Source organism: Protobothrops mucrosquamatus, unplaced genomic scaffold (assembly GCF_001527695.2).
Source record: "Protobothrops mucrosquamatus isolate PMUCROS unplaced genomic scaffold, P.Mucros_1.0 scaffold2338, whole genome shotgun sequence".
Lineage (NCBI taxonomy): Eukaryota > Metazoa > Chordata > Lepidosauria > Squamata > Viperidae > Protobothrops > Protobothrops mucrosquamatus.
This window is the reverse complement of record NW_015388420.1, coordinates 98149-119945: the sequence shown is the minus strand read 5'-3', so window position 1 is coordinate 119945 and position 21797 is coordinate 98149. Positions and strand designations below refer to the sequence as shown.

The following is a 21797-nucleotide window of genomic DNA, read 5'->3' as shown; positions in this document are numbered from 1 at the left end:
AGAAATGCATCAGCTGGCCAAGGCTACTCTCAGATACCCAAGGAGGTATCTGCTTCCTTCAGCTGAAGAAGACCCTAGCCATCGTCCCCGCTTCCCATCAACTCCAATCCCCAGAGGTTTAATGGTTTCCCCACCTCTTGCATCTTGTTCTCGTCGCTGTTCATGATACGAATGCGTAGCACCAACTTCTCAGCATTGTCATCGTTGAAGATGCAGTTGAGGTCATCTCCAAAGCCTGCGGAGCAAGAAGAAGAAGAAAGGTTGTCCAACGGGCTGCCGGTGGACACGGGCAAAGGACAGAGCGAGCTCCGGCCGTCAACCCTGACTCACCAGCATTGATCTTCTCGGCAATCTGCTCCATGGTGAGCTTGCGGTCTGTCATGTGCTTGCGGTCCAGCTCCACCCTCAGCAGCCAAGGGGAGATGCGGGTGACGTCAAAGTCGGGCATCTCGTAGTAGACGTTCACCCACTCCTGGTCCTCAGCCACCACGGTGTTCTGAGGGTTGGGGTCGTAGTAGATGGCCGTGTTGGCCGTCACCTTGCGAAGGGTGGTGTGCTCCAAGCGGCAAAGGATATCCTGGGATGGAGACACGCGGAGATGGTGAAAGCTGGAGAATCAACCTTGAAAGCTACTCTTGCAAGGGGGGGGTCTACCTCTACGGTTTGGCCACCCATTTGCAGTTGGCTCTCAAGAGATGGAGGGAGAAAACGTCGGGGGCACAACCTACCACCGTCAGCCTAAAATTTAGCTCCATCCTGAGTTAGGAGAATGATCTCCAGGCACCTTCTGAGATGCCCTCATACTCCACAGCCAAGGCCAACTTCACCACCAACCCCCTTTCTTCTCCTCACCTTGGCCCTCTCAGCGTCACGGGCGGACTGTCCCAGGAGGAAGACCGTCAGGGAAGGGGTCTTGGGCTTTTTGGAAATGTTGATCAGTTCCTTCAGCCGAGGCACCCCAAGGGTCACGTTTTTGGCCGAGACCCCAGCGTAGTGGAAGGTGTTGAGGGTCATCTGGGTAGCAGGTTCTCCAAGGGACTGGGCGGCCAAGGCCCCCACCATCTCACCAGGGTGGGCCTGTGGAAAAATGACAGCCGGGAATATTTCCTGGACCCGAGGCCGAGTGTGACGGCGCGTTAAGTTTGGAAAAACAAAGAGCTTTTATTACCACAGGAAGTCCTCGAGTTACGGAGCCTACATGAAATTGGTCATGCGACCGACCTGATTTTATGATCCTTTTTGCAGCGGCCGTTAAGCAGACAAATAGTTTGCTGTGGGTACAGCTTTTGCTGGTTTTCAACGAAACCGTTGTAAAACAGTCATTAGAAGAACAGGGAATCATTATAGATTGGTGGCCATACTTACAGATCCAATCTAAACATAGTAAGGATATGGAAGAGCACGGAATAAAAATCAGACCCCACAGCAATTGGATAAAATTTTAACAGGTAAGGAAGGAAAATGTCTAACAAAAACTTATAAATATTTACTAGAGATAGATTTGGAGGAAGAAATAGTCAAAGGGCCAATGATGTAGCATGGGCACGCAATGTGGGCCGAAATATAAAACTGGAAGAATGAGAAAGATTACGGAACAGAAATTGTAAACTGACATTGTCAACTGCATATATAGGGAAAATCAATATAAAATGTTCTATAGATGGCATTTTAACACCGGCGAGATTGGCTAAAATGTACAAAAATAGGAATCCGGAATGCTGGAAAATGCAAAAATAAGGAGGGAACATTCTATCACATGTGGTGGCTGTGCCCTAAAGCAAAGATCTATTGGGAACGGATAAGGAACTGGATACAGGAGATAACAAAGGTGCAATCTGAACTCAAAGGTGCAATCTGAACTATTTCTTTTGGGTATAATAAATTTGAAGATCAAAAAGCAACTCCAACACATCATTATACATATATTGACAGCAGCCCGCACAGTATATGCCCAGTGTTGGAAAGGTGAAAACTTACCTACAAATGATATGATTATATATAACAGTGATGGCGAACCTTTTAGAGACCGAGTGCCCAAACATTAACCCAAAACCCACTTAGGTATCGCCGGGTGCAAGGTGGGTGTGGCTACAGTGGTCATGGCAGATGGGTGGGCGTGGCCAACTTGATGTTGCTCCTGGGGAGGGACACCTGTGGGGGCCGGGCAGGGTTGGGGGAGATCCAGGGGGTCTCTGGTGGGTGGGGCGATGGACAGGAGGCTGGTCCTGCAGGGTGAGGCGAGGCAAGGCGAGGCAGGGAGGGAGTGCCATTGTCGCAGGGCGAGGCAGGGGCCTGGCACCATTGGCCCCCGCACACAGAGGCCAGCAAGCGCATGGGTGCTGGGATGCATCCGGCCATGTGAGACCTCGGCGAGTTAGCGGGCGGCTGGTTGAAGAGGACGGTTGCCATCTCCGGGGCATGGCGCGGGTGCCCACAGAGAGGGCTCTGAGTGCCGCCTCCGGCACGCGTGCCATAGGTTCGCCACCACTGATATATAAAATACTAGAATGCGTGGAAATGAACAAACTTACGCTAGAACATAAAAGACAAGGAGGCAACAGAATTCTACGAGATATGGAACAAATGTTATGATTGGCTAGAACAGAGAAACAAAAAAAATTTGATTACTAATGTAAATAACTGTAAATAATATATATGAGATGTATAACACAGTACTGTTAAGGGGAAAAATGTATTTTTATTTTTGTTGTACAGTGAAAAAGGAATAAATAAAATTTAAAAAAAAACAGTCACACGACTACACGACATGGCCGTGTAGTCACGTGACGGGGAGCTAACTGGAACTATTGTAACGCCTCTCTTTTAAAAAAAATCACTGAACGACGAGTCGCAAGTTGAGGACCTCCTGTGTGTTTGATGAACAACTAACTTCCAGCTTAGCGACTCACCCGAGGCTAGATCAGCCGTCTGTTTCTCTGGGCATCCGTCACAAACCTGGACTTCAGTTCCCAGAATTACCCAGCAGCACAGCCATCAGAGGAGACCTCTGAGAGTTGAGGTCCACCCCTCTGAAGGTGGCCCAAGATAAGGGGCTTGCTTCAAACGTGGCTTGCTTCAAACCCACGTCAGGCCAGATTGGAGGAACGGAGCTACTAAAAAAAACGGAGGAGAAGCTTCCTAACCCCTCGTGGATTCCGTTACAGGAAAGGGAGCAGCAGCCAAGATAAAATTATGAATCTTGGGCCGGGTCCCAAGGAGATTCCGGCCATCTTCTGACCCCTTTTAAAGCCAGGGCAATATTTTCCACCCTCAAACAATCAGGCATGTGTTTACTTCCCATCGTGGAAACCGAGCTGGAGCAGCAAGGAATTCTGGGCCGTTTAGGGTCCCAGGGGGCCACTCCTTGGCTAGGCTGAACGCCTCCCCCCCCAGGGGAAACTCTGCCCCCCTCCCTGCCCTGTTTCCACAGCTGTTCAAGATGGAAACAGGAACGTGCAAAGAGAGAAGTTTAGACTTTCGAGCAGAACTTCAAGCAGGATCCCCGGGAACTGAAAACAGCTCGGTTTCACTTCTTCCTGCCTGCTTTTTGTCGGGCAGGTGTGCTTCCTTTTTGTGTGTGGGTCTCAGTTTCCCAGTTGCAATGTTATGGCTGTGAAAGTTGGACCGTAAGAAAGGCTGAGCGCCAAAGAATGGATGCCTTTGGACTATGGTGCTGGAGAAGACTCCTGCGAGTCCCCTGGACTGCAAGGCGATCCAACCGATCAGTCCTAGAAGAGATCAACCCTGACTGCTGTTGAGAAGGCCAGATCCTGAAGTTGAAACTCAAGTCCTTTGGCCACCTAATGAGAAGGAAGGACTCACTGGAGAAGAGCCCGATGCTGGGAAAGATGGAGGGCAAGAGAAGAAGGGGACGACAGAGAACGAGGTGGCTGGACGGAGTCCCGGAAGCAGGAGGCGTGAGCTTCAATGGACTCCGGAAGATGGTAGAGGACAGGAAGGCCTGGAGGAACGCGGTCCATGGGGTCGCGATGGGTCGGACACGACCTTCGCAACTAACAACTCAGTCGGTACTCACGATGGCCTGGTTGAACTTGGATTCGATTTCTCCCAGCAGCCAGTCAAAGGCTTCCCCGCTCAGCCGGAATTCCTCAATCATGCGACGGCTGCAGAGCGTGGAACGCAAGTGGATGTTGAAGAGCAGGGTGGCGTTCTCCTGGGCCTGCTTGCTCAGCGGGTCGTCGCCGTTCACAATCACCAGCTTCTTGCTCAGCTCCTTCACGCCTGGGAGGGAGGAAAGGAAGAAATCCATCCATTTCTCATTTTTTAGAAAAGCTACTACAGAGATATGCCCTCGACGTACAACAGCTCGTCTCGCGACCGTTCCGATTTTCAACGACATGGGAAAAAGTGACCTACGACCGCTTTTTTTCAACGTTGTGACCGTTGCAGCATTCCCAGGGTCACGCGATCAAAATCCGATTCCCCCAGCTCAGAAAAAACAGGGATGGGTCCTCTCGCTTTCCCAGGCTCCAAAACTCCTCCTTATTCTGCCCAGGGATGCGTTGGTTCCCCCCTCCCGTGCCCCCCCAGACTCACCTTCCACCACCTTGATGGGATGCAAGTCGGAGGGGAGGCGAGTGTTGATGTGGAAAATTTTCTGGGCGTTCCAGATCATGCGCAGCAGGTTGCAGGGGAGGACCACCTGTGGCAGGAGGGAGAGTCACCTGTTAGTATCGTTTTTATAATGAGAAACTTGGAATCCTGCGTCCGGTTTTGGTCGCCACGATGTAAAAAAAGATGTTGAGACTCTGGAAAGAGTGCAGAGAAGAGCAACAAAGAGGATCAGGGGACTGGAGGCTAAAACGTATAAGGAACTGTTGCTGGAATTGGGTATGTCTAGTTTAACGAAGAGAAGGACGAGGGGGGACATGATAGCAGGGTTCCAGTATCTCAGGGGCTGCCCCAAAGAAGAGGGAGTCAAGCTATTCTCCAAAGCCCCTGAAGGCAGGAGAAGAAGCAACGTATGGAAACTAACCAAGGAGAGAAGCAACCTGGAACTAAGGAGAAACTTCCTGACGGTTAGAACAATTAACCAGTGGAACAACCTGCCTCCAGAAGCAGTGAATGCTCCAACACTGGAAGTTTTTAAGAAGAGACTGGACATTCACCTGTCTGAAATGGTATAGGGTCTCCTGCCTGAGCCGGGGGTTGGACTAGATGACCTCCAAGGTCCCTTCCGAGTCTGTTGTTCTGTTATTCTTTTCCTTCCTTCCTTCCTTCCTTCCTTCCTTCCTTCCTTCCTTCCTTCCTTCCTTCCTTCCTTCCTTCCTTCTCCAACACTGGAAGTTTTTAAGAAGAGACTGGACATTCACCTGTCTGAAATGGTATAGGGTCTCCTGCCTTAAGCAGGGGGCTGGACTAAATGACCTCCAAGGTCCCTTCCGAGTCTGTTATTCTGTTATTTTTTTCCCTTCCTTTTCCTTCCTTCCTTCCTTCCTTCCTTCCCTCCCTCCCTCCTCCAACACTGGAAGTTTTTAAGAAGAGACTGGACATCCATTTGTCTGAAATGGTATAGGGTCTCCTGCCTTAAGCAGGGGGCTGGACTAAATGACCTCCAAGGTCCCTTCCAAGTCTGTTATTCTGTTATTTTTTTTCCTTCCTTCCTTCCTCCTTCCCTCCCTCCCTCCTCCAACACTGGAAGATTTTAAGACGAGACTGGACAGCCATTTGTCTGAGACCCATTAGGGTCTCCTGCCTAAGCAGGCGGTTGGACTAGATGACCTCCAAGATCCCTTCCGAGTCTGTTGTTCTGTTATTCTTTTTTCCCCTTCCTTTTCCTTCCTTCCTTCCTTCCTCCCTCCCTCCAACACTGGAAGTTTTTAAGAAGAGACTGGACAGCCATTTGACTGAAATGGCATAGGGTCTCCTGCCTAAACGGGGTTGGACTAGATGACCTCAATTTTTCCAATATCTGTTATTCTGATAACACCTGTCCCTGGCATCCCGTGGGCCAAGATACTCCTCCTCCGACGCTTCCGAACAGAAGCCTCAAATGGGCTTTTCCCTCAGTTGTGTGATGGAGGGGGGGCTGGCAGAGAGCACCGCATGGCAAGCCTCCAGAGCCCCCCCGGTTCCTGGAGGAGTGGGGAGGTACGTGCAAACAGGAGGGCCGCTGGGGCAGAGGGGGGGGTGAGAAGAAGCCTCACCTTGCTGTCCCCTGTGGGGAAGATGACCCTCAGCACCTCCCGGTCCTCCTTCATCTTCTCAAACTCCCTCTCCAGCTCGTTCTGGATGTGGGCGTTGCTCAGGATGTCCTTCACCATCTCCTCCTGCAGGGTGCGCCGCAGAGCCCGCTCGTTGGCGTAATCGAACTTGAACCTGGGGAGGAGGGAAGCCAAGGAGGATTCCTCAAATGGCAGAGGTGTGTGTGTGTTTGTGTGTGTGTGTGTGTGTGTGCGTGTTTGTGTGTGTGTCCTGTTTGGGCAGAGGTTGGACTAGAACAGGGGTAGGCAACCTCGGCTCTTTTAGGACTCGTGGACTTCAACTCCCAGAATTCCTGAGCCAGCCATGCCTTTCCCCCCCCCCCCCTACCTCCTATAGCAGAAAGATTGCAGAGGAAGGGATGATAAGAGAGTAAGCACATCGACAGGTAGACGCATCCTGCTGACTCAGGAATTCTGAGGTTGCCTACCCCTGACCTCTGTGTCCATCAGTGCCAATGATTGACAGCTCTTCCTGTCCACAAGTCCTTCTTAATGCCTCATCTATTGAAGTCTCAACTCAGTTGGTCTAGGCCAGGGGTAGGCAACCTCGGCTCTTTTAGGACTCGTGGACTTCAACTCCCAGAATTCCTGAGCCATCCATGCCTTTTTTCCCCCCCTCCTACCTCCTATAGCAGAAAGATTGCAGAGGAAGGGATGATAAGAGAGTAAGCACGTCGTCGATGGGTATACGCAGCCTGCTGGCTCAGGAATTCTGGGAGTTGAAGTCCACGAGTCCTAAAAAGAGCCAAGGTTGCCTAACCCCTGGACTAGAAGACCTCTAAGGTCCCGTCCGGCTCTCGTAACAGGCAGTCCTCGACCTGAACCCAAAATGTACGTTGCTCAGGGAGGCATTTGTTAGTTTTGCCCCACTTTGCAACCTTTCTCGCCACCGTTGTTAAGTGAACCATCGCAACGGTTAAGTCAGTAACACGGATGTTGGGCGAGTCTGAATCCCTCCTCGACTTTGCCTGTCGGAAGGTCGCAAAAGGAGGAAATCACGTGACCCCGGGGGGGACGCTGCGCCCGTCATAAATACGAGTCAGTTGCCGAGCGTCTGAATTTTGATCACGTAACCACGGGGACGCTGCGACTGTCATAAATACGAATCAATTGCCACGCGTGACCACGGGGACGCTGCGACGGTTGTAAATACGAATCAATTGCCACGCGTGACCACGGGGCTGCTGCAACCATCGTAAATACGAGTCAATTGCCACGTGTGACCACGGGGTCGCTGTGACCGTTGTAAATACGAATCAATTGCCACGGGTGACCACAGGGTCACTACGACGGTCGTGAAGTGTGAAAAACGGTCCCAAGTCGCTTTTTCCCCCAGTGATGATGTAACTCTGAATGGCCACTAAATGTACTGTTGTAAGTTGAGGACTGCCTGTATCCTATTACTCCGTTATTCGAGGTGACTACATGGCTGCTTAACCATTCTAAACGATGGCTTCCCCAGTCTTGGCAATTTTAAGATGCGTAGGCTTCCCTCACAGGGGTGTTGTGGGGAAAAGTAGGAGGGGGGGAAAGGATTCTTGGATCTGCTGGCACTGTTTACAGAAATAAATCCCGAGAAGCTTTCTCCGAAGAGAAAGGAATGGCAAACAAACCCAGGAGCCCCCCCAACGAGGCCGGCCGGGCCGGGACCCCCCCAACATGAAAGAGGACTCACTTCTTCTCAAAGGCCTTGTTGGAAGGCTTGAGCGTGGCCAGATTCTGGAACTCGACGCTCTCTCCGGCCAGCCCATCCTCGCCGTAACGCAGCTGCACCACCTGGTTGATGGAGTTGCGGACGGTGGCGTCGTACTTCACCATGACCGACTCCATGGACTTGATCAGCCGACGCTGGATGTAACCTGGTTAAGAAGCGGCGGAGATCAGAGTAACGCAATCACAGAGCCGGGAGGGACCCTGGAGGTCTTCTAATCCAGCCCCCTGCTCGAGCCAGGAGAGCCCTAGACCATTCCGGACAAATGGCTGTCCAGTCTCTTCTTAAAAGCCTCCAGTGTTGGGAGCACCCACAACTTCTGGTGGCAAGCCGTTCCACTGGTTAATTAACAGAATAACACGGTTGTAAGGGACCTGAGAGGTCTTCTAGTCCAGCCCCCTGCCCGAGCAGGAGACCCTATGCAATTTCAAACAAAATGGCTGTTTTTAAAAACCTCCACCCACAATTTCTGGTGGCAAGCTGTTCCACTGGTTAACTGTCCTCGCTTGTCAGGAAATTCCTCCTGAGTTCCAGCTTGCTTCTCTCCTCGATCCGTTTCCACCCGTTGTGTCTCGTCCTGCCTTCGGGCTGCTTTGGAGAACAATAGGGGGACCCCCCTCCTCTTTGGGGCAGCCCCCCCAAATATTGAAATGCTGATGAGTCCAGGGCAGCTCCAAATTTGAGGGATTCCCCTTCTGGTCCCACTTTGCGACCTGCCCCTTGTGCCGGAGAACATCTCCCACTCTTTTTCCACCCCGGAGCCGGACTCAACCCACGCCCGACTCACCCGTCTCGGCCGTCTTGACGGCCGTGTCGATCAGCCCTTCTCGGCCCCCCATGGCGTGGAAGAAGAACTCGGTGGGGGTCAGGCCGGCCAGGTAGGAGTTCTCCACGAAGCCCCTGCTCTCCGGCCCGTAGTCGTCCTTGATGAAGTGGGGCAGCGTCCGGTGCTTGAAGCCGAAGGGGATGCGTTTCCCTTCCACGTTCTGCTGACCCACCACGGCGATGACCTGGGGGGGCAGGAGGGGGACAGCCCCAGTCAGGCGAGATTTCGGGGGAACCCTCACCTCCCCAAGCCTCCAGTTTGCTTATTATTATTATTATTATTATTATTATTATTATTATTATTATTATTATTGAGGATCATCATGTTCAGACTGGATTTGGCATTTTTGTCTACCTATCGAGTCCTTACCAAGGACCTGGGATATGCAGATGTGGATATTATTATTGTTATTGTTGTTTTATAAATAAGGGTGAATGGCAAATGTGGATATTATTATTATTATTGTTGTTGTTATTATTATTATTATTGTAGGGTTTCCTGCCTGAGCAGGGGGTTGGACTAGATGATCTCCAAGGTCCCTTCCAACTTTATTATTATTATTATTATTATTATTATTATGGATCATCATGTTCAGACTGGATTTGGCATTTTTGTCTACCTATCGAGTCCTTACCAAGGACCTGGGATAGGCAGATGTGGATATTATTATTGTTATTGTTGTTGTTATTATTATTATTATTGTTATTGTTACTGTTACTATTACTATTATTATGGATCATCATGTTCAGACTGGATTTGGCATTTTTGTCTACCTATCGAGTCCTTACCAAGGACCTGGGATAGGCAGATGTGGATGTTATTGTTATTATTGTTGTTGTTGTTTTATAAATAAGGGTGAACCTTATCCAATGCTCCTTCTTCCTATTTTCCCCACCACAACAGTCCTGTAAGGTGGTTTGAACTGAGAGAGGGACTGGCCCAAAGTCACCCAGCCGGCTTTCCTGCCTAAGGTGGGACTAGAACTCACCGTCTCCTGGTGATTGGCCCAAAGTCGCCCAGCCGGCTTTCATGCCTACGGCGGGACTAGAACTCACCGTCTCCTGGTGATTGGCCCAAAGTCGCCCAGCCGGCTTTCATGCCTACGGCGGGACTAGAACTCAACGTCTCCTGGTGATTGGCCCAAAGTCACCCAGCCGGCTTTCCTGCCTAAGGCGGGACTAGAACTCCTTGTCCCCTACTTTCTAGCCTGGCGCCTTCACCGCTAGACCAAACTGTCTCTCAAAATCGATTGTACCTTGAACCCTGGGCCCTCAGATGAAAAAGCCCGATGCTCTGGCGACTGAGCTACCCAGAGGTGGGTGCGAGGCGGGTCCTACCTGGGAGATGTTGATTTTGGAGCCTTTGGCCCCCGAGACCACCATGGACTTGAAGTTGTTGTACTCGGAGAGGGACTTCTGGGCAGAGGAGCCCGTCTTGTCGCGGGCGTCGTTCAGGATGCGGTTGACCTGGTTCTCAAAGGTCTGGCGGAGGGTGTTGCCCGGGGTGGGCTCCAGCTCGTTGTTGTGGGCCTTCTCGATGACCTGGAGAAGGGAAGGGAGGGCGGGTGGGGGGCTCAAGGCAGGGCCCAGGAGACAGGCCTGGCTTTTGAAGGCTGACCCTCTCCCTCTTTCCTTCCCATCTCTATTCCTTTCCTTTCCTTCCTCCCCCTTTTCTTCCCATCTGTATTCCTTCCTCCTCCCTTTCCATGTATCTCCTCCCTTCCTATCTCTATTCCTTTCCTTCCCTCCCTCCTTCCCATCTCCTTCCTTCCTCCCTCCCTCCTTCCCATCTTTATTCCTTCTTCCTTCCTTTCCATATATCTCCTTCTTTCCTGCCTCCCTCCCATCTCTATTCCTTTCCTTTCTCCTGCCTTCCTTCTTCCCACCTTTATTCCTTCCTTTCCCTTTCCACGTATCTCCTTCCTTCCTCCCTCCTTCCCATCTTCATTCCTGCCTCCCCCCTTTCCATGTATCTCCTTCCTTCCTTCCTCCCTTCCCATCTCTATTCGTTTCCTTCCCTTCCTCCTTCCCCCTCCCTCGCTCCTTCTTCCCACCTTTATTCCTTCCTCCCCTTTCTTCCATGTATCTCCTCCCTCCTTCTTCCCTTTCCCATCTATTCCTTTCCTTCCCTTCCTTCCCCCCTTCTTTCCATTTTTATTCCTTCCTTCCCCTTTCTTCCATGTATCTCCTCCCTCCTTCTTCCCTTTCCCATCTATTCCTTTCCTTCCCTTCTTTCCATTTTTATTCCTTCCTTCCCCTTTCTCTGTATCTCCTCCCTCCCTCCTTCCTTCCCATCTCTATTCCTTTCCTTCCTTCCTCCCTTCCCTTCCTCTCCTCTTCTCCTTTCCATCTATCTCTTTCCTTCCTTCTCTTCCCTCCCTCTTCTTTCCCTTCCTTCCTCCCTCCCTCCTCGGTGGTCTCTGAGCTGGGTGGCTTTCTGGCAGACGTTTCGTGACCCAACTGGGTAACATCATCAGTGTTAGAAGGGAGAGGGGTGTGCAGAGAGGAGGACGAGGACGACTGTGGGGTCCTTGGTGGTCTCTCAGCTGGGTGCTTTTCTCGCAGACGTTTCGTGACCCAACTAGGTAGCATCATCAGTGCCAGAAGGGACTGAGGTTAAGCAGCATTGGTGTTCCCTAGTTGGGTCATAAAATGTCTGCCAATAAAACAACCTAGCTCAGACAGTGCCAAGGGCCCGACATTGCTCCTCTTCCTCCCCTCTGCAAACCTCACTCCCTTCTAGAATGGATGACGTTACCTAGTTGGGTCACAAAACGTCTGCAAGAAAACAACAGCACCAAGAACCCCACAAGGAACGAGTCTTTCCCTTTGTGGGGGGACCCAGCACCCGGTCCCGGCATCCAATCCCTGTCTTATCAGCCCCCTGGATCCGGGGGGGGGGTGTCTTTGCGGCTTGCTCCCTACCTCAATCACATCCTGCTTGGCTTTCTTGATGGTGTTCTGGATGTCCTGGTAGGTCTTGGCGTCAGCGATGGAGTCACCAATGCCAATGGTGTGTCCTAGGAAGGAAGGAGAGCAGCGATTTGCAGGCCGGAAAAAAAAATCATCAACAATAAGCGTTCGCCTCCCTTAAGCGCTGTTTGCTGTTGGGTCCTTGGCATTGTCTGAGCTTGGTTGTTTTATTTGCACACATTTTATGACCCAACTAGATTAGATAGACAGACAGACAGACTAGATAGATAGATAGATAGATAGATAGATAGATAGATAGATAGATAGATAGATAGATAGATAGATAGATAGATAGATAGATAGATAGATAGATAGATAGATAGATAGATGATAGATAGATAGATAGATTAGATAGATAGATAGATAGATTAGATAGATAGATAGATAGATAGATTAGATAGATTGATAGATAGATGATAGATAGATAGATAGATGATAGATAGATAGATTTATTAGATAGATAGATTAGATAGATAGATAGATAGATAGATAGATAGATAGATAGATAGATAGATAGATAGATAGATAGAGCATTAGATGTTAAGTAGGTAGGTAGATGGATAGATGGATAGGCAGACAGATAAATAGGTAGAGATTGAATTAGAATTAGACAGACAGACAAAAGACAGACAGATAGACGATGGATAGATGAGACAGATATTGATAGATAGATAGATAGATAGATAGATAGATAGATAGATAGATAGGGCATTAGATGTTAAGTAGGTAGTTAGATGGATAGATGGATAGGCAGACAGATAAATAGGTAGGTAGAGATTGAATTAGAATTAGACAGACAGACAAAGACAGACGGACAGATGATGGATAGATGAGACAGATAGACAGACAGACAGAGAGAGATGATAGATAAGAGAGAGAGATAGCATTAGATGTTAGGTAGGTAGGTAGGTAGATGGATAGATGGGTAGGCAGATAGGTAGGTAGAGATTGAATTAGAATTAGACAACAGACAGATAGATGATGGATAAATGAGACATATAGATATAAAGAGAGAGAGAGAAAGAGAGATGATAGATAAGAGAGATAGCATTAGATGTTAGGTAGGAAGACAGATGGATAGATGGATAGGCAGATAAATAGGTAGAGATTGAATTAGAATTAGACGACAGACAGACATGATGGATAAATGATAAGATACATATAAATACAGTAGATAGGGAGATATAGCTAGATAATAGCGATAGACATAGGGATAGATAGATAGATAGATAGATAGATAGATAGATAGATAGATAGATAGATAGATGAGAGACAGAGATAGAGATAGATTGATGGATGGATGGATAGATAAGTAGGTAGGTAGGTAGCTATAGATAGGTAGATAGATGATAGATAGGTAGGAAGGTATAGATAGGTATGTATGTATAGATATAGATAGATAGATAGATAGATAGATTAGATATAGATGACAGATAGACACAGAGAGAGACAGACATGATAGACAGACAGATTGCCATTGGATTCTCAGAAAAATATCCCATGTGATACCAAGATGCCCACTGATGCCCCCTCCTCTCCTCCCCCCCCCCCGTGGCTTGAGGACAGCCCAAAGCAGCCGCCCTCTTTTCCAAGGAACGCCCGGAACGCTTCCCCAACGCTCGGGGTGTGTGTGTGTGGGTGTGTGTGTGTGTGTGGGAAGTCCCAGCCGCCCAGCCAGCCGGCCTGACCTTCGATCAGCAGCCAGTTGTTGATGACCGTCTGGATGTTGCTGTAGAAGAGGCGGGTGACGTCGTGGCCCATCTCCAGGTAGGAGATGTGGACCAGGGAGCCGGCCGAGGTGCCCAAGGATTTCTTGCACAAGATGCCCATGATCAGCTCGCCGTTCTCCACGATGACCTGGAGATGGGAGAAGGGGTGGAGTCAAGCCTGGCCCTCGATCCAAAGGCCGTAGGATGGCGGGCTGAAGCAGCACCCCCCTCCCTCCAGGTAAGTTCCCAGGAGGGCTACCCCAAAAAAAGTACTCTCCGGCCATCCCAAAGGTGCTTTTTCCAGGAGGCAATGGGACTTTCTGGTGTTTCTTTCGAAGATGTTTCTCTTCTCCTCCAAGATGCTTCTTCAGGTTCTGACGGGATGGTGGGGAAGGGAAGGATTTATACGCCTTGCAGAAAAACTGGTCATTTGCACCCTTTTGGAGAGTCGCTGAGGCCGCTCGGAGGTTTATCTGTGTCCTCAGGGTCACCTGAGTGGCGCAAATGGGTGTGGAGCCTTTTATCTGAAGACATTTCACTTCTCCTCCCAGCAGCTTTCTCCAGTTCTGATTGGAGGGTGGGGGAATGGAAGGATTTATACTCCTTGCAGACAGCCGGTCATTTGCATTTTTTTAAAGAGTCGTTGAGGCCGCTTGGAGGGTTACCTGTGTCCTCTGGGTCACCTGAGTGGTGCAAATGGGTGTGAAGCCTCCTTGGCTGCAGGGACCCCAGGCAGAAAATATCCTGTCGCCAAGAAGGCTCCCCACCCATTTGTGCCACTCAGGTGACCCAAAGGACACAGGTAAGCCTCCAAGTGGCCTCAACGGCTCTCCAAAAGTAGGCAAATGACCAGCTGAAGAAGCTTCCTGGATGAGAAGAGAAACATCTTCAAAAGAAACATCAGAAAGTCCAGTTGCCTCTTGAAAAAAGCACCTTTGGGAGAAACCTCCAAGCGGCCTCAACGACTCTCTAAAAGGATGCAAATGACCAGCTCTCTGAACGGAGTATAAATCCTTCCCTTCCCCACCATCAAGTCAGAGCTGATGAAGCATCTTGGATGAGAAGAGAAACATCTTCAAAAGAAACACCAGAAAGTCCAGTTGGCCCCTGAAAAAAACACCTTTGGGAGAAACCTCCAAGCGGCCTCAACGACTCTCTAAAAGGATGCAAATGACCAGCTCTCTGAAAGGAGTATAAATCCTTCCATTCTCCACCATCCAGTCAGAGCTGATGAAGCTTCTTGGATGAGAAGAGAAACATCTTCGAAAGAAACATCAGAAAGTCCAGTTGGCTCCTGAAAAAAGCACCTTTGGGACCACCAGGACCGGGATGACGGAGAATAACCCCCGTAGACATTTTGCTCTCCAGCCATCCTCCATCATCCCTGGTTGGGGCCAAACACTTCCAAGAGGTTGGGTTTTCTGTAGGGTTTTTTTACACCCCAAAGGGAACCCCCGCCCCTTTCCCGGCAACTGGGCTAACCTTGGTGTCTCCGGGAGAGATGTGCTTGTACGGGCCGCTGTCTTCGTCGTCCGGATGGGTGCTGTGAGTCCGGACACAGTTGATATGTCCCGGGATGATCAAGGAGAAGATCTGCTTGCCGGTCCAGAGCGGGCGAGGCTTCAGGATGGCCGGTTGGGGCACTTTGCCGTCCCAGGTGGACAGGAACATCAGCAAATTCATCACTTCCCCCTGGGAAGGGGAAGGGGAGGATTAGGGGCAGGAAGGGAGGAGCAGACCGAGGTCACGACCCACGTCCTCCCGTCTCCGACGCTAACTCTATGGCAGAGATGGGCAACTACGGCGACCTGCGGGACTTCAACTCCCAGAATTCCTGAGCTGGCGAGGTTGATCGGTCACTGAATGAATGTGTCGACACTACTAATGTCGGATGTTCTTGCTTTGACAACATATGGAGATGCCACCATTTTCCTTCTTATGTTTTACTCTTAGAGTTAGATGATGCCGGGAAGAGGAATGTGCATGAGAGTTTAGCTAGACATAACAACGCTGAACCTAGCGTGAGAACCAAGGCTATTGAAATAAGAGACGATAAGGATTGGCGGGGTTGGAGAACTGGAGGGGAAGCCTGCATTTCAAGCTAATTGGGGAATGTGATTTGTGACTGTTAATTGGAGGAGGGAATTGTGCTTGGATACTATGTGCTCAGGGGAGGGGAATTCAGTTTTTGGCTTCGATTGTGTTAGTGCCGATGTTATGTTACTCAAAATAAAGATTCTTTAAGGTAAACAATGCCTCGAAGTTCTTTTGAAGAGTTTCCTCTGTCGGAACCAGGACAGAATGGTTTCCAACCTGTAGTTGCCCACCTCTGCTCTAGGTCCCGTTCCTAGCCTCAAACTGGCCAGTCCTTAACACAGGCAGTCCTCGACTTACGAGGCTTTTTTTTTGAGGGACCGTTCCAAGTTACAACAGCACTGAAAAAAGGACGTTTTTTCATTCTTACAACAGGTCCCGGGATCAAAATGCAACGGATTCGTATTTACGACGGTCGCCGCCTCCTGGGACCACGGGATTCCCTGTTTGCAAGCTTCTGACCGCCGAAGTCAATGGGGAAGCTGGCGTCACTTCACCGCCGTGCAACTAACTCAATCACGGCAGCGATTCGCTTAACAAACGAGTCGTAAAAGGGGGCAAAATTTACTTAACAACTTGTCCGGCTTAGTAAACGGAAATCTGGGGTTCGCTTAAATAAATGAGGCGGGCGAGGTCGTAAAAAGGGGCAAAATTTACTTAACCACCGTCTGGCTGAGCAAGGGAAATCTGGGGCGCCGCTGACCAGTCCCTGTGGCCGTTAGATCGCAAGGCCTTACGTCGTAAGCCGAGGACGGCCTTTTAATTGAGGAAAGAGTAAGGAGGCTGAGCAGGCTTTCCTTTCGCTCCAGAAACGGGCGTTAAACGAGAGACCCTCACCCTCTCCAGGAAGACGTCCCTCTTGGTGAACTTGCGGACCGCCGTCAGCGTGTCCTGCACGATGCCCATGACGGGCCGGTTGGACTGGGGGGTGACGATCATCCGGGGGACCATGGCCAGCTCCTGGATCTCCGCCCGGGTCTCCAGCGACTGCGGGAGGTGGAGGTTCATCTCGTCGCCGTCAAAGTCGGCGTTGTACGGGGTGGTGACGCTGAGGGGCGGAAGGAAGACAGTCCCCGTCAGGATAGGGGGGGGGAAGGCCACGGGTTCGGCCCCTTTAGCAAGCCGAGGCCACGGAAGGAGGAGGGCCAAGTGGGAGGAAACCCAGCTCTGGAGGAGGATCTGGGATGGCAAGGGGGCCTTTCACAACTCAAGAGGCCAGAGGTACAACTCCATCCTTGTCAATCATTTGAAAAAACGTCATGCGGCCCAAGGGGTGTTGCATGTTAACACTGGACTCTGGAGGTGATAGGTGCTCTCTGAGCTGGGGGGTTTCCTTGCAGACGTTGCGTGACCCAACTAGGGAACATCATCAGTGCTAGGAAGGAGTGGGGTTTGTGGGGAGGAGGAGAAGGAGGAGGAGGAGGAAGACGACGACGACGACGACTGTGGGGTCCTTGGTGCTCTCTGAGCTTGGGGGTTTTCTTGCAGACGTTTCATGATCTGACTACACAGCATCATCAGTGCTAGAAGGGAGGGAGGTTTGCAGAGAGGAGGAGGAGGAGGAGGAGGAGGAGCTAATCATCAGGACACGGTGAGTTCTAGTCCCGCCTTAGCCACGAAAGCCAATTGGGTGACTTTGGCCCAATCACCAGGAGACGGTGAGTTCTAGTCCCTCCTTAGGCATGAAAACTAGTTGGGTGACTTTGGGCCCAGCCCCAGGAGACGGTGAGTTCTAGTCCCGCCTTAGGCAGGAAAGCCGGCTGGGTGACTTTGGGCCAATCACTAGGAGACGGTGAGTTCTAGTCCCGCCTTAGGCACGAAAGCCGGCTGGGTGACTTTGGGCCAATCACTAGGAGACGGTGAGTTCTAGTCCCGCCTTAGGCAGGAAAGCCGGCTGGGTGACTTTGGGCCAATCACTAGGAGACGGTGAGTTCTAGTCCCGCCTTAGGCACGAAAGCCGGCTGGGTGACTTTGGGCCAATCACCCAGAGACGGTGAGTTCTAGTCCTGCCTTAGGCACAAAAACCTACCTAACATGTAATTCTCTCTCTCTCTCTCTCTCTCTCTCACACACACACACACACACACACACACACACGGTGGGACACAAATGGGTAAACAAACGCAAATAAATAACGATTCTTTCCCGAAAAGCGGCCGACGAGGGAAGCGGAGCGGTTCAAGGCCCACCTGAGATTGAGTCGGAAGGTCGACCAGGGCAGGATACGCACTCGGTGCCCCATCATGGACATTTTGTGCAACGTGGGCTGCCGGTTGAAAATGACGATGTCCCCGTCGCACATGTGCCGCTCCACCTGGGACGCAGGGAAGGAAAGCTCAGCGGCTCAGCCGGAAAGACGGAGGGGGAGAGAAATCCACGGGGCAGAGGACAGCCCCCCTCCCCCCAAAAAACACACACACACAAATCCACACCCCACAGCTGTGCTTAGTGGGCCAAAGGAAGCAAAAGGACAAGACAAGCTAACAATTTGCCAATTTGTCCTCCTTTAAAAAGGGGTGTCCTCGGTTTACGACCATGTTCAAAATTACAACGGCACTGAAAGGAGCGACTTACGACCGGTCCCCCACACTTATGCATCGATACGGCCTCCCTACTAGGGTCGTGGGGGTCAAAATTGAGGCGCTTGACACAACCGGCGTGCGTTCACACATCGGTTGCAGCGTCCCGGGGGGGGGAGGGTCGCGTGATTCCCACTCGTGGCCTCCCCAGCCAGCTTCCCCTAAGCGGAGTCAACGGGGCAAACTGGATCCGCTTAATGACCGCAGTGTTCACTGCAGCGATTTGCAAAAAAAAAAAAAAAGGCTCGTAAAACGGGAGGGCGGCTTGCTTAACGACCGCCTTGCTGAGCAAGCAGAGATTCGGTCACTAAACCGAGGACTACCTGTAGCCTTTTGCGCAAGCCCAGAGTTGGCAGGGAAGATAACCCGCCCCGCCCCTTCGGATCCATCCCTCCCCTTCCTTGGGGGGGGGCGTTATCTGGGTTCGCTCCAAAGGATCTGGGAGTTAGGGACACCCCCTGCCCCACTGGGACCAGTCCCCCACCCCCCCTTTCCCAGCCAGACCAACCTTGTACCCGATCTGCAAGTGGAGGTCGCTGGACTTTGGGTGGAAGCGGAGATCAATCCGGTCCCCGTTGTGCCGGATGATGTACTTGGCACCGGGATACTGACTGTTCCCTCGGCTCACCAGCTCCTGCAGTCTGGGGGGGGGGCGGGGGGGGGGAAAGGGGGCATCGGTGGCCATCTTTGTATCACATGGGATATTTTGCTGAGATCTATCTATCTCTTTATTTCTCTCTATCTTTATTTCTCTCTATCTTTATTTCTCTCTATCTTTATTTCTATCTATCTATCTCTCTCTCTTTCTCTCTCTCTATGTCTATCTCTCTCTATATATATGTCTATCTTTATATTTCTATATTTCTATCTTTCTATCTATATCTATCTGTCTATCTTTATTTCTATATCTCTATCTTTTTCTATCTATATCTCTCTATTTCTCTCTCTATATATAGATATGTATCTTTGTCTATATCTATATTTCTATCTCTATTTCTCTTTATTTCTCTCTATTTCTATCTCTCTCTCTCTCTATGTCCATCTCTCTATCTTTATTTCTCTCTATATATATATATATGTCTATCTTTATCTATATCTATATTTCTATCTGTCTATATCTTTTTCTCTCTCTATATATATATATATATATGTCTATCTTTGTCTATCTATATCTATATTTCTATATTTCTATCTAACTATATCTATATCTTTATTTCTATCTATCTCTCTATATGTGTCTATCTTTATCTATATCTATATATCTAACTATATCTATCTCTTTATTTCTATCTATCTATATCTAATCTCTCTCATGCTATTTATCCGTCTGTCTGTCTGTCTGTCTATCTATCTATCTTTATATCTATCTATATGCCTATCTATATCTCTTTATTTCTATATATCTAATCTCTCTATCTCTCTATCATGCTATTTATCCATCTCTATCTGTCTGTCTGTCTGTCTATCTCTATGTCTATCTATATCTTATATCTATCTTTCTATCTCTCTATCTCTCTATCATGTTTATGTCTGTCTGTCTGTCTGTCTGTCTGTCTGTCATCTAATTCTAATTCAATCTCTATTTATCTGCCTATCCATCCACCTACCTACCTAACATCTAATGTTATCTCTCTCTCTCATCTCTCTCTATCCTTCTATATCTATATATATATATCTATCTGTCTCATCTATCCATCATCTGTCTATCTGTCTGTCTGTCTTTGTCTGTCTAATTCTAATTAGAGGGTCAAAGAGACAGCCAAGACCAGCAAGAGCCTGTGTGTGTGTGTGTGTGTGTGTCGGGGGGGTGTCCATCCCCGGGCCCTCACCTGTCGATGTTGAATGGCGCCACGATCTCCGCAAAGGTCATGTTGGCGGCGATGGAGCGCGGCACGCCCACCTGGTCAATGGAGAGGTTGGGGTCCGGCGTGATGACCGTCCGGGCGGAGAAGTCCACCCGTTTGCCCATCAGGTTCCCTCGGACCCGGCCTTCCTTGCCCTTCAGACGCTGCTTCAAGGACTTCAGAGGCCGGCCGGACTTTTGCATCGCCTGTTAAGTTGGGAAGGGGCAACGGCAGAGCGGGTACATCAGGACCCTCTTGGCACNTGGAGGTCGCTGGACTTTGGGTGGAAGCGGAGATCAATCCGGTCCCCGTTGTGCCGGATGATGTACTTGGCACCGGGATACTGACTGTTCCCTCGGCTCACCAGCTCCTGCAGTCTGGAGGGGGGGGGGGGCGGGGGGGGGAAGAAGGGGGCATCGGTGGGCATCTTTGTATCATATGGGATATTTTGCTGAGAATCCAAAGACATTCTATCTATCTATCTATCTATCTATCTATCTATCTATCTATCTATCTATCTATCTAACTAACTATCTTTATTTCTATCTCTATTTCTATCTCTATCTCTCTCTCTCTTTATTTCTATCTCTCTCTCTCTATATATATATATATGTCTATCTTTGTCTATATCTATATTTCTATCTCTCTATCTTTATTTCTCTCTCTATATATATATATCTAATTTTGTCTATCTATATCTATATTTCTATCTATCTTTATTTCTATCTATCTTTATTTCTATCTATCTCTGTCTATCTCTATCTTTATTTCTCTTCATTTCTCTCTCTTTATTTCTATCTATATATCTCTATGTATCTATCTATCTTTGTTTCCATCTCTCTCTCTATATATTGTTTGTCTATATATCTATATTTCTATCTACATCTATCTCTCTGTCTATCTATGTCTATTTCTATCTCTATCTTTATTTCTCCCTCTCTATCTTTATTTCTATCTCTCTGTATCTATCTCTCTGTCTATCTCTCTATCTTTATTTCTATCTCTCTCTATATATATATGTCTATCTTTATCTATATCTATATTTCTATCTATCTAATCCATCTATATCTATCTCTTTATTTCTATCTATATATCTATCTAATCTCTATCATGCTATCTATCTATCTATCTCTCTCTCTCTCTCTCTCTATCTATCTCTATCTTTATTTCTATCTATCGATATCTATCTCTCTAATCTATCATGCTATTTATCCCTCTCTCTCTCTCTCTGTCTCTATGTATATATCTTATATCTATCTTTATATCTCTCTATCTTTCTATCATGTTTATGTCTGTCTGTCTGTCATCTAATTCTAATTCAATCTCTACCTATTTATCTATCTGCCTATCCACCTACCTACCTAACATCTAATGTTATCTCTCTCATCTCTCTCTATCCTTCTATATCTATATATCTATCTATATCTGTCTCATCTATCTATCATCTGTCTGTCTTTGTCTGTCTAATTCTAATTAGAGGGTCAAAGAGACAGCCAAGACCAGCAAGAGCCAGTGTGAGTGTGTGTGTGTGTGTCGGGGGGGATCCATCCCCGGCCCTCACCTGTCGATGTTGAATGGCGCCACGATCTCCGCAAAGGTCATGTTGGCGGCGATGGAGCGCGGCACGCCCACCTGGTCGATGGAGAGGTTGGGGTCCGGCGTGATGACCGTCCGGGCGGAGAAGTCCACCCGTTTGCCCATCAGGTTCCCTCGGACCCGGCCTTCCTTGCCCTTCAGACGCTGCTTCAAGGACTTCAGAGGCCGGCCGGACTTTTGCATCGCCTGTTAAGTTGGGAAGGGGCAACGGCAGAGCGGGTACATCAGGACCCTCTTGGCAC

At 49.2% G+C, this 21797-nt stretch overlaps 1 protein-coding gene across 1 annotated transcript in view; it reads right to left on the bottom strand.

Moving 5' to 3' along the window:
* POLR2A (RNA polymerase II subunit A) overlaps nucleotides 1-21797 on the bottom strand; it is a gene marked incomplete at its 3' end in the record, with an annotated part of 42969 nt that overhangs the window by 4835 nt on the left and 16337 nt on the right. Inside the window, exons 7-22 of the mRNA XM_015824751.1 lie at nucleotides 21521-21741; nucleotides 18624-18756; nucleotides 17726-17850; nucleotides 16374-16584; nucleotides 14925-15134; nucleotides 13422-13590; nucleotides 11686-11780; nucleotides 10099-10302; nucleotides 8723-8945; nucleotides 7900-8083; nucleotides 6168-6339; nucleotides 4558-4663; nucleotides 4037-4242; nucleotides 853-1077; nucleotides 331-577; nucleotides 135-235 (exon numbers count right to left, since the gene is read on the bottom strand). Of these exons, the coding sequence (XP_015680237.1) occupies nucleotides 135-235; nucleotides 331-577; nucleotides 853-1077; nucleotides 4037-4242; nucleotides 4558-4663; nucleotides 6168-6339; nucleotides 7900-8083; nucleotides 8723-8945; nucleotides 10099-10302; nucleotides 11686-11780; nucleotides 13422-13590; nucleotides 14925-15134; nucleotides 16374-16584; nucleotides 17726-17850; nucleotides 18624-18756; nucleotides 21521-21741 (2832 nt within the window). The remainder of the gene's footprint in view (nucleotides 1-134; nucleotides 236-330; nucleotides 578-852; nucleotides 1078-4036; nucleotides 4243-4557; nucleotides 4664-6167; nucleotides 6340-7899; nucleotides 8084-8722; nucleotides 8946-10098; nucleotides 10303-11685; nucleotides 11781-13421; nucleotides 13591-14924; nucleotides 15135-16373; nucleotides 16585-17725; nucleotides 17851-18623; nucleotides 18757-21520; nucleotides 21742-21797) is intronic.